The sequence below is a fragment of the Pelophylax lessonae genome (assembly GCF_965119305.1).
Source record: "Pelophylax lessonae genome assembly, chromosome: 13".
Taxonomy (NCBI): domain Eukaryota; kingdom Metazoa; phylum Chordata; class Amphibia; order Anura; family Ranidae; genus Pelophylax; species Pelophylax lessonae.
This window is the reverse complement of record NC_138780.1, coordinates 4798027-4810358: the sequence shown is the minus strand read 5'-3', so window position 1 is coordinate 4810358 and position 12332 is coordinate 4798027. Positions and strand designations below refer to the sequence as shown.

Genomic DNA, 12332 nt, shown 5'->3' with positions numbered 1-12332 from the left:
ATAGTGCCCCATCATTGGTGTCAGTGGGAGGAATAGTGCCCCATCATTGGTGTCAGTGGAAGAAACAGTGTCCCATCATTGGTGTCAGTGGGAGGAATAGTGTCCTATCATTGGTGTCAGTGGGAGGAATAGTGTCCCATCATTGGTGTCAGTGGGAGGAATAGTGTCCCATCATTGGTGTCAGTGGGAGGAATAGTACCCCATCATTGGTGTCAGTGGGAGGAATAGCGCTCCATCATTGGTATCAGTGGGAGGAATAGTGTCCCATCACTGGTGTCAGTGGGAGGAATAGTACCCCATCATTGGTGTCAGTGGGAGGAATAGTGCCCCATCATTGGTGTCAGTGGGAGGAATAGTGCCCCATCATTGGTGTCAGTGGGAGGAATAGTGTCCCATCATTGGTGTCAGTGAGAGGAATAGTGTCCCATCATTGGTGTCAGTGGGAGGAATAATGTCCCATCATTGGTGTCAGTGGGAGGAATAGTACCCCATCATTGGTGTCAGTGGGAGGAATAGTGCTCCATCATTGGTGTCAGTGGGAGGAATAGTGCCCCATCATTGGTGTCAGTGGGAGGAATAGTGTCCCATCATTGGTGTCAGTGAGAGGAATAGTGTCCCATCATTGGTGTCAGTGGGAGGAATAGTGCCCCATCATTGGTGTCAGTGGGGAGGAATAGTGCTCCATCATTGGTGTCAGTGGGAGGAATAGTGCCCCATCATTGGTGTCAGTGGGAGGAATAGTGTCCCATCATTGGTGTCAGTGAGAGGAATAGTGTCCCATCATTGGTGTCAGTGGAGGAATAGCGCTCCATCATTGGTATCAGTGGGAGGAATAGTGTCCCATCACTGGTGTCAGTGGGAGGAATAGTACCCCATCATTGGTGTCAGTGGGAAGAATAGTGTCCCATCATTGGTGTCAGTGAGAGGAATAGCGCTCCATCATTGGTATCAGTGGGAGGAATAGTGTCCCATCACTGGTGTCAGTGGGAGGAATAGCGCTCCATCATTGGTATCAGTGGGAGGAATAGTGTCCCATCACTGGTGTCAGTGGGAGGAATAGTACCCCATCATTGGTGTCAGTGAGAGGAATAGTGTCCCATCATTGGTGTCAGTGGGAGGAATAATGTCCCAGCATTGGTGTCAGTGGGAGGAATAGTGCCCCAAGGGCCAGATAAATGCAAGCATATTACCACATCTGGCCCCCAGGCCGCAGTTTGGAGACCTCCGCTCTTAGCCAATAAAAGTTTTATATAATTTACCAGGCTAAACAGTCATTTTTTTAGAAGGTCCTCCCAACCCCCGACCCAAAAACAGCCCAGTGAGCAATTCATCCTCCTTGACCAGAGGGGACCATACCTCTGGTTTTCGTAAAGGAGAATCACCTATATGTATAATATAAAATGTATGAGTCCAGGCCTTCCCCCAGATCATTGGGGCAGAATCGCAGAGAGTTGGATTTGGCTGTTCCCCAGTAAGACGTCCCTCTTCACACCAGTCCCTCTGTTGATCACCTTCACCTTCAGCCTGAGATGGTCCAGTTCCCCTTTCTCGATGCCTTCAAAGTAAAAGTCCTCGTTAAAAATAGGGTTCCTGCTCCGGCGGATGACGGTGCTCTTCTGCTTCTGAAGCTTCCCCGGCATGAGGCACATCACGACACAGCAGCCGATGGCCTTGGGGTCCTGGTACGAGAGGTACAAGTCCTCGGCGTTGACCAGCTTTACCCTGAGACGCCCCAAGTCCTTCACGTACTCAACGGACAGGCGGATAAGACCGCCCTTGCTTAGAGGGACCTCAGTCTCTTTGGTCAAGCGGTCCTGGCAACAGATAAAGTCCAAGTGGAAGATGGGCGGTGGGACCAGATGGACCATGGAGGCTCGAGGGTTCTCATGGTCCTCCTTGGTGGGCAAGTTGGGACTGGTGTCCGTTGAGCTGGTTTCCTCAGTGGACAGGGAGCTGGCCCGTGTCAGAGTCTTTACAGTCAAAGTGCGAGAAAAGGCCGGTGGCTTACTGGAGGTTTGCCCGATCAGACGCCTGTCGAAAGACCGGTTCAAAAGGGGGGAGCTGAATGGGGAAGACTCTGTCGAAGATGTGGTGTCACTGTCCGGGGCCCCGAGATAAAGGTCATGGGAGGTGCCACTCCAGTTCAAAAAACAGTCTGGATCTGATGGAGAGTGCCGCTTCAGCTCACAAGGTCCATGCGTGGGACACATCTGGTGGAAGAGTGACTCTCTCCGGCGGGTATGGGGGCTCTCGGACAGATATGGACCCCCCATAATAGAGGCCGCCATGGTGGAATTCTGCCTCTGCTTTGGACTACCGGTTTCTTGCTCTACATCTTCCACCTGAATGATGTGACGGCTGGCTGACCTCAGCAGGGCCCTTGAGGTGGACTTGGATCCGGTGTCTGAAGCCTTCTTCTGGAACCACTTTCCAACATTTCCACCTCTCTCCGGCAACGGGGACAGCTTCGGGGGGATGAAGAACGAAGGGATTTGGTCCGGGGTGAGGATATTTGGACATGACGGCAGCAGTTTCTTTTTGGAGCAGAACATGATGATCTGAGGTTGTAGCAGAAGATCTGGGAAGGAGGAAAAAAGAGAAATTAGTGTTGTGCGCCCTCTAGTGGCCACATATGAAACCATTAAATATTATTAGGAAAATATGACAGAACAAACTCCGAATGTTCTATGTGCTCCTGTATGTGTGAACCAAGCCCAACATTTGGATGCTTTCCAAGAACTACGCATGGTTGTGGGCAGGAGGAGAAAGCATTTCCCCAGTCTCCCCTCCCCTAGTGATCAGACTGTACATTGTAACTTTGTAGAAGGAGAAGGAGACATTTCCCCAGTCTCCCCTCCCCTGGTGATCAGACTGTACATTGTAACTTTGTAGAAGGAGACATTTCCTCAGTCTCCCCTTTCCCCAGTGATCAGGCTGTACATTGTAACAGTGTAGACCGGTGAGCGCACTCCTTAGCCATGAATAATAAGGTGAAGGTGGAGGCGCTCTCTCTCAGTCCTCGGGGACCATTTCTAGTCCTCCATGTGACTCGGCTGCTCTTATATCACTAATAGCTCCCATCATCTCCCCTCCCCCATGGTAATGATCAGAGGAAATAGCATCCATTCAACCTCTTCCATTCATGGGGTAATCACCTCGCCCATTCAATCTTGCGGGGGTGAATAATTGCTGATCGTTTTTATGTCATCGCAGCGCTTTCTGATTTACATTAACAATTTTCCCTCTTTAATCCTTGAGACCAAACCAGGACGTCAGCACTGTACGGGGCGGGGGAAGGGGGTTCTCGAACATTCATTGAGCACAAATAAAAAAATTACGGAAATTACGGAGAGATAATTCGGTGACACAAATAGAGATCACATATGAAGGATATATGAAAAGTTCAACATTTGACTCAGATCAGTAAAATGTTCTGATTGGAAGAATCAATGTTATATGCGGCGTGCTGATTGCTGAGGGCGCTAATCTCCAACATTCACCGAATATGGATCATGAACGTCACATGGTCTACATTGGATCCACCATTCATAATGGTGAAGGTTCAAACCCAACATGTTTCTCAAGAAGACTTCATTAGGGGTTTGGGAAAGGAGCACGATCATGAACATCACATGGTCTACATGAGCCATGACATCGAATCAACCGTTCATAATGGTGAAGGTTCATTTCCAACACTATTCTCAGGTAGACAATGTGTCATCAGGAAATGGGGACAATGCTTTACTAAGGAATGGGGAAAGGAGCATGATCATGAACATCATATGGTCTACACGAGCCATGATATCGAATCAACCGTTCATAATGGTGAAGGTTCCTACCCAATGTGCTTCTCAGACTTCATCAGGGTATCAGGAAAGGGGCACGATCATGAACATCACGTGGTCTAAACGAGCCATGACATCGGATCCACCATTCATAATGGTGAAGGTTCATACCCAATGTGTTTCTCAGATAGACTTCATCAGGGGTTATGGAAAGGAGCAAGATCATGAACATCACATGGTTTACATGAGCGTGATATTGGATGAACCATACATATTTAAGGAAGGTTAATTTCCAACACTTTTTTTAGGTAGACAATGTGTCATCAGGAAATGGGGACAATGCTTTATTAAGGCATGGGGAAAGGAGCATGATCATGAACATCACATGGTCTACACGAGCCATGACATCGAATCAACCGTTCATAATGGTGAAGGTTCCTACCCAATGTGTTTCTCAGACTTCATCAGGGTATCAGGAAAGGAGCACGATCATGAACATCACATGGTCTACACGAGCCATGACATCGGATCCACCATTCATAATGGTGAAGGTTCATACCCAATGTGTTTCTCAGATAGACTTCATCAGGGGTTATGGAAAGGAGCAAGATCATGAACATCACATGGTTTACACGAGCCGTGATATTGGATGAACCATACATATTTAAGGAAGGTTAATTTCCAACACTTTTTTTAGGTAGACAATGTGTCATCAGGAGATGGGGACAATGCTTTATTAAGGCATGGGGAAAGGAGCATGATCATGAACATCACATGGTCTACACGAGCCATGACATCGAATCAACCGTTCATAATGGTGAAGGTTCCTACCCAATGTGTTTCTCAAACTTCATCAGGGTATCAGGAAAGGAGCACGATCATGAACATCACATGGTTTACACGAGCCGTGACATTGGATGAACCATACATAATGGTGAAGGTTCATTTCCAACACTATTCTCGGGTAGACATTGTGTCATCATGATCATGCTCCTTTCCCCATGCCTTAATAAAGCATCATCCCCATCTCCTGAACATCACATTGTCTACATGAGCCATGACATCGGATCAACTATTCCTAATAGTGAAGGTTCATTCCCAACATGTTTCTAAGGTAGACTTTGCGTCATCAGGAGATGGGGGCATTGTTTTATCAGGGGACAGGGAAAGGAGAATGAGAATGAACATCACAGTCTACATTGGATCAACCATTCATAATGGTGAAGGTTAATTTCCAATGCATTTCTCAGATAAGCTTTGCTTCATCAGGGAGCTGGCAAAGGAGCATGATCATGAACATCACATGGTTTACATGAGCCGTGAAATTGGATGAACCATACATAATGGTGAAGGTTCATTTCCAACACTATTCTCGGGTAGACATTGTGTCATCGTGATCATGCTCCTTTGCTTCATCAGAGAGCTGGGAAAGGAGCATGATCATGAACATCACATGGTCTACATTGGATCAACCATTCATAATGATGAAGTTTCATTCCCAACACATTTCTCAGATAAAATTTGTTTCATCAGAGATCAGGAAAGGAACCTACATGAGCCATGACACAGGATAAATCGTTCATATTGGTGAAGGTTCATTTCCAACACGTTTCTCAGGTAGACTTTGCGTCATCAGGGGATCGGGAAATGAGCATGATCATGAACATCCCATGGTCTACACGAGCCATGACATCGGATCCACCATTCATAATGGTGAAGGTTCATACCCAATGTGTTTCTCAGATAGACTTCATCAGGGGTTATGGAAAGGAGCACGATCATGAACATCACATGGTTTACACGAGCCGTGACATTGGATGAACCATACATAATGGTGAAGGTTCATTTCCAACACTATTCTCGGGTAGACATTGTGTCATCATGATCATGCTCCTTTCCCCATGCCTTAATAAAGCATCATCCCCATCTCCTGAACATCACATTGTCTACATGAGCCATGACATCGGATCAACTATTCCTAATAGTGAAGGTTCATTCCCAACATGTTTCTAAGGTAGACTTTGCGTCATCAGGAGATGGGGGCATTGTTTTATCAGGGGACAGGGAAAGGAGAATGAGAATGAACATCACAGTCTACATTGGATCAACCATTCATAATGGTGAAGGTTAATTTCCAATGCATTTCTCAGATAAGCTTTGCTTCATCAGGGAGCTGGCAAAGGAGCATGATCATGAACATCACATGGTTTACATGAGCCGTGAAATTGGATGAACCATACATAATGGTGAAGGTTCATTTCCAACACTATTCTCGGGTAGACATTGTGTCATCATGCTCATGCTCCTTTGCTTCATCAGAGAGCTGGGAAAGGAGCATGATCATGAACATCACATGGTCTACATTGGATCAACCATTCATAATGATGAAGTTTCATTCCCAACACATTTCTCAGATAAAATTTGTTTCATCAGAGATCAGGAAAGGAACCTACATGAGCCATGACACAGGATAAATCGTTCATATTGGTGAAGGTTCATTACCAACACGTTTCTCAGGTAGACTTTGCGTCATCAGGGGATCGGGAAATGAGCATGATCATGAACATCCCATGGTCTACACAAGCCATGACATTGGATCAACCATTCATAATGGTGAAAGTTAATTTCCAATGCATTTCTCAGATAGACTTCATGACGGGATCGGGAAATGACTATGATCATGAACATCACATGGTTTACATGAGCCGTGAAATGTGATGAACCATACATAATGGTGAAGGTACATTTCCAACACTATTCTCAGGTAGACATTGTGTCATCATGATCATGCTCCTTTGCTTCATCAGGGAGCTGGGAAAGGAGCATGATCATGAACATCACATGGTCTACGTTGGATCAACCATTTATAGTGGTGGAGGTTCATTCCAGACAAGTTTCTCAGATAAATGTTGCTTCATCAGGGGATGAGGAAAATAGCATGATCATGAACATCACATGGTCTACGTTGGATCAACCATTTATAATAGTGAAGGTTCATTCCCAACAAGTTTCTCAGATAAATGTTGCTTCATCAGGGGATGAGGAAAGGAGCATGATCATGAATGCACACCCAAACAGCCAATTGACAACCACAAGAGGTTAACCTCTTCAGCTTTCCTACCTGTACATCCATTATGAACCAGAGCAATTTTTGCATTTCCACTGTGGCAATAAGAGATTAGAATCCCAACCCAAACCTAACTAGGCTTAAAAATGCCCCCCCCCCCAACACCTATACACTTAAGCTTATTAAGGCTTGTTTCACAAGTTTTAAGCGCATTCCTGTGTCGCGATTGGGCAGCCCATTCATTTTAAGAACAGAAGATCTGAGACTTGGTTCCCACTTGTTCTGTGTGGCAGAGCTGTGTAAAACTCAGGACCGGATGGACAAAAATCCAACTTTTTTGGCAGGTAGATTATCCCCATCTAGGAGTATTTAGCTCTGTGCTTGGAGTTTAGCGTTAAGAAGACACAGTAACAGTATATCGGAGTCCTGAATAGTGACGGAATCAGTTTCGAGATGCCGTGGAGTCTGGTGACCCGTTGAGACCCAAATCGTTCTTTGTGCCAGAAAATGCCACACAAGACTGGCACTGGGGTATGTGGAGGTGGGGCAGGACTTAACAGTGGTCTAATGAAAAGACTAAACGAGTGACAACAAGTCGAGGTGACACGCCTGAAATTTTCTAAAATACGAGTCATCACTCCGACCTTTATCCCAACGAAGTATCACCAGAAATCCAAAGGATCAAATTTTAGGTAGCAGTGGAACTGCAGCCAAAATCTATTTTTGTTTCAGGGTGGTGTTGTGAATGGTTAGATCTTGAGTCATTGCGTCCCCATTGGGGAGATGTTCTCCACTTCCTGTCCTGGTGACCACATAGGAGATGAAGGAACATTGGTCCAATGGGGACACAGATGAGCTTTCATTACGTTATCTCAAGCAAAATAGAAGTTTTTTCTCCAGTTAAGCTCTAAAGAGACCCTTTATCGGCTTTGTATATATTTTGTTAATTTCTTTTTTATGATCAGGACTAAATTAAATTGTTCGAATTTTGTGTTGTGTGGATATGAAATGTTGGATATCAATATGTTGTATTCTTAGACCCGGCCAGCAGGTGGATCTTAAGGTCACATCACATATTTTCTAGCTACTTCTTGTAAAAAGCCTGATATTTACAGAGCTCAATAGCTAAAGCTTAAATTTACATGAGCAAGGGAATAAGTTCATGCAATGACTCCGCCCCTCTCTCTAAATGTCTCCTTACGGGGCTTCAATTAGAGTCAGAAGAAGAGACACACGACGACTGCAGTGAAATTTCCCCATTGTGGGAGGGGCAGAGGAACAAACTTCTGCAGGGAAATCTAATTGTGGGAGGGACAGAGACACAAAATACTACAAGAAATCTCCCCATTGTCGGTGGGGATGAGACACAAACTACTGAAGGGAAATCTCCCCATTGTGGGAGGGGCAGAGAGACAAACTACTGAGGGAAAATCGCGCCATTGTGGGAGGGGCAGAGACACAAACTGAGGGGAAATCTCACCATTGTGGGAGGGGCAGAGACAAACTACAGTGGGGAAATCTCACCATTGTGGGAGGGGCAGAGACACAAACTACTGAGGGAAAATCGCACCATTGTGGGAGGGGCAGAGACACAAACTGAGGGGAAATCTCACCATTGTGGGAGGGGCAGAGACAAACTACAGTGGGGAAATCTCATCATTGTGGGAGGGGCAGAGACACAAACTACTGAGGGAAAATCGCACCATTGTGGGAGGGGCAGAGACACAAACTGAGGGGAAATCTCACCATTGTGGGAGGGGCAGAGACACAAACTACTAGGAGGAAATCTCACCATTGTGGGAGGGGTAGAGACACAAACTACTGCAGGAAATCTCACCATTGTGGGAGGGGCAGAGACACAAACTACTAGGGGGAAATCTCACCATTGTGGGAGGGGCAGAGACACAAACTACTGCAGGAAATCTCCCCATTGTGGGAGGGGCAGAGACACAAACTACTGCAGGAAATCTCACCATTGTGGGAGGGGTAGAGAGACAAACTACTGCAGGGAATCTCACCATTGTGGGAGGGGCAGAGACACAAACTACTAGGGGGGAATCTCACCATTGTGGGAGGGGAAGAGACACAAATTACTGCAGGGAATCTCCCCATTGTGGGAGGGGCAGAGACACAAACTACTGCAGGAAATCTCACCATTGTGGGAGGGGCAGAGACACAAACTACTAGGGGGAAATCTCACCATTGTGGGAGGGGCAGAGACACAAACTACTGCAGGGAATCTCCCCATTGTGGGAGGGGCAGAGACACAAACTACTGCAGGAAATCTCACCATTGTGGGAGGGGCAGAGACAAACTACTGCAGGGAATCTCACCATTGTGGGAGGGGCAGAGACACAAACTACTGAGAATTAAAGGCTAAATCATCCATTGCAGTCATTCTCCTTGACATTTGAATAAATGTCTCAATTATAATTTGAGGGTGACACGCTAATAAGCAGAATATCATACAGACAGTAGAAATATAATGAATGGTTTCCTGAGTGAATTGATGTTTACGGCTGCGGTAATGAGGTCCCAATATAATGAACAATCTAATGTCCCCTTTTACTGATCTTTAACATGGTTGCTATGGCAACACATACCCTTTGATCTGTGTGATAATAACTAAGACCCCTGTGACTCAGCCAGGACCGGCTTATTGGCTGCAGAGCTGCCATTTATAATGAGTGATAATAATCATAGAATGAATTATATAAATATCATCCATAGTAATAAAGATTGAAGCAATATTATACCGAGAACCCAACAAGAGGGAAACACCAAACATAATAATAATAATAAACAATAATAATAATAATAATAATAATAATAATAAACAATAATAATAATAAACAATAATAATCAAATAAATAAAATAAATAATATTAAACAAGAGATAAATCAGATACGGATCTATGGAGCTTATATATGTAACAATAATTATAACAGTGTGTGTGAGAGCGCTACGGTATATGTCAGAGCTATAGAAATGTATAATAATAATATGAGTGTGTGACTGTGGGGGAGGGGACATTAGAGTGTAAGCTCCTCTGGTACAGAGACTGATGTGACTGTAGGGGGAGGGGACATTAGAGTGTAAGCTCCTCTGGTGCAGAGACTGATGTGACTGTGGGGAGGGGACATTAGAGTGTAAGCTCCTCTGGTACAGAGATTGATGTGACTGTGGGGAGGCATTAGAGTGTAAGCTCCTCTGGTACAGAGACTGATGTGACTGTGGGGAGGCATTAGAGTGTAAGCTCCTCTGGTACAGAGGCTGATGTGACTGTGGGGGAGGGGACATTAGAGTGTAAGCTCCTCTGGTGCAGAGACTGATGTGACTGTGGGGAGGCATTAGAGTGTAAGCTCCTCTGGTACAGAGGCTGATGTGACTGTAGAGGGGAGGGGACATTAGAGTGTAAGCTCCTCTGGTGCAGAGACTGATGTGACTGTGGGGGAGGGGACATTAGAGTGTAAGCTCCTCTGGTGCAGAGACTGATGTGACAGTGGGAGAGGACATTAGAGTGTAAGCTCCTCTGGTAACAATAATTATAACAGTGTGTGTGAGAGCGCTACAGTATATGTCAGAGCTATAGAAATGTATAATAATAATATGAGTGTGTGACTGTGGGGGAGGGGACATTAGAGTGTAAGCTCCTCTGGTACAGAGACTGATGTGACTGTGGGGGAGGGGAGATTAGAGTGTAAGCTCCTCTGGTGCAGAGACTGATGTGACAGTGGGAGAGGACATTAGAGTGTAAGCTCCTCTGGTACAGAGACTGATGTGACTGTGGGGGGGGGGGACATTAGAGTGTAAGCTCCTCTGGTACAGACACTGATGTGACTGTGGGGGGGGGGCATTAGAGTGTAAGCTCCTCTGGTACAGAGACTGATGTGACTGTAGAGGGGAGGGGACATTAGAGTGTAAGCTCCTCTGGTACAGAGACTGATGTGATTGGCTCAGTGATCTCTGTACAGTGCTGCGGTATATGTCAGAGCTATATAAATCTATAATAATAATAGTGTGTGACTGTGGGGGAGAGGACATTAGAGTGTAAGCTCCTCTGGTACAGAGGCTCAGTGATCTCTGTACAGCACTGCGGTATATGTCAGAGCTATATAAATGTATAATAATAATAATAGTGTGTGACTGTGGGGGAGAGGACATTAGAGTGTAAGCTCCTCTGGTATTGGCTCAGTGATCTTTGTACAGTGCTGCGGTATATGTCAGAGATATATAAATGTAGATTTATATAGCAGAGAATCTGACATTCACCAAACATTCTCTGCAGGTACATCCTTCAGGTCTCTGGACGCAGGAGCTGACAATCTATAAGGTGAAGCATTCTCTAACGCAGTGCACAGTGCAGCGAATGATTCAGTTTTGTGATGGAAGGTGAAATGAAGTAGCTGCTAATAGACGCAGATCCTGCGATGTCACATACCTCTGGTGTCTCACCTGCTCTGCAGACGGCCGTGTCTCCTCTCTGGCTCTCCCGCAGTCCCGCCACCTTTTATAAAGCCACACTCCGCTACGTCACCGCTGCCTCTGCCCCCCCCCTCCTCCTCCTACCGCTGGCACAGCTGCCCGGTCCGCCTCAACGTTGGATTTCCCACACTGTCCTCATCTTCCCGGAGGAAAATAATCGCCCCCCCCCCCCCCTTCCCAATTTACATTTCCTCTTAACAGTAAGGCAGAAAGCTGCAGGAAAGGAGAGCTGGCGGGGAGGGGACATGATAATTATTTGAAACATTGTAATGAAATGTTGTCCAGTTTCTGATACTTTGTTTACAAGCTGAAATCTAATATATATACAATGTACTGTATAAAGAGAACCTGTCATTGACCACTTCCAGTCCGGCACTTTTCTGCCACTGTTTGTTCACATGTAACAATCAGTAATTATTTTTTATTTTTGCTAGAAAATTATTTAGAACCCCCAAATATTATACACTGCTCCAAAAAATGAAAGGAACACTTTTTAATCAGAGTATAGCATCAAGTCAATTAAACTCCTGGGATATTGATCTGGTCAGTTAAGTAGCAGAGGGGGTTGTTAATTAGTTTCAGCTGCTTTGGTGTTAATGAAATTAGCAACATGTGCACTAGATGGGCAACAATGAGACGACCTCCAAAACAGGAATGGTTTTACAGGTGGAGGCCACTGATATTTTTTCCCTACTCATCTTTTCCGACTGTTTCTTACTATTTGGTTAGGGTCAGTGTCACTACTGGTAGTATGAGGCCATACCTGGACCCTATAGAGGGGGTCAGTGTCACTACTGGTAGTATGAGGCCATACCTGGACCCTATAGAGGGGGTCAGTGTCACTACTGGTAGCATGAGGCCATACCTGGACCCTATAGAGGGGGTCAGTGTCACTACTGGTAGCATGAGGCCATACCTGGACCCTATAGAGGGGGTCAGTGTCACTACTGGTAGTATGAGGCCATACCTGGACCCTATAGAGGGGGTCAGTGTC

General features: G+C 45.6%; 1 protein-coding gene across 1 annotated transcript; it reads right to left on the bottom strand.

Moving 5' to 3' along the window:
- Positions 1-1357: 1357 nt before the first annotated feature.
- Positions 1358-11326, bottom strand: C2CD4D (C2 calcium dependent domain containing 4D). The gene is made up of 2 exons (XM_082242928.1): positions 11295-11326; positions 1358-2578 (listed from the first exon to the last, which is right to left on the bottom strand). Exon 2 carries the CDS (start codon positions 2550-2552, stop codon positions 1428-1430), a length of 1125 nt encoding a protein of 374 aa, XP_082099054.1. The 5' UTR covers positions 2553-2578; positions 11295-11326; the 3' UTR covers positions 1358-1427.
- Positions 11327-12332: the final 1006 nt, after the last annotated feature.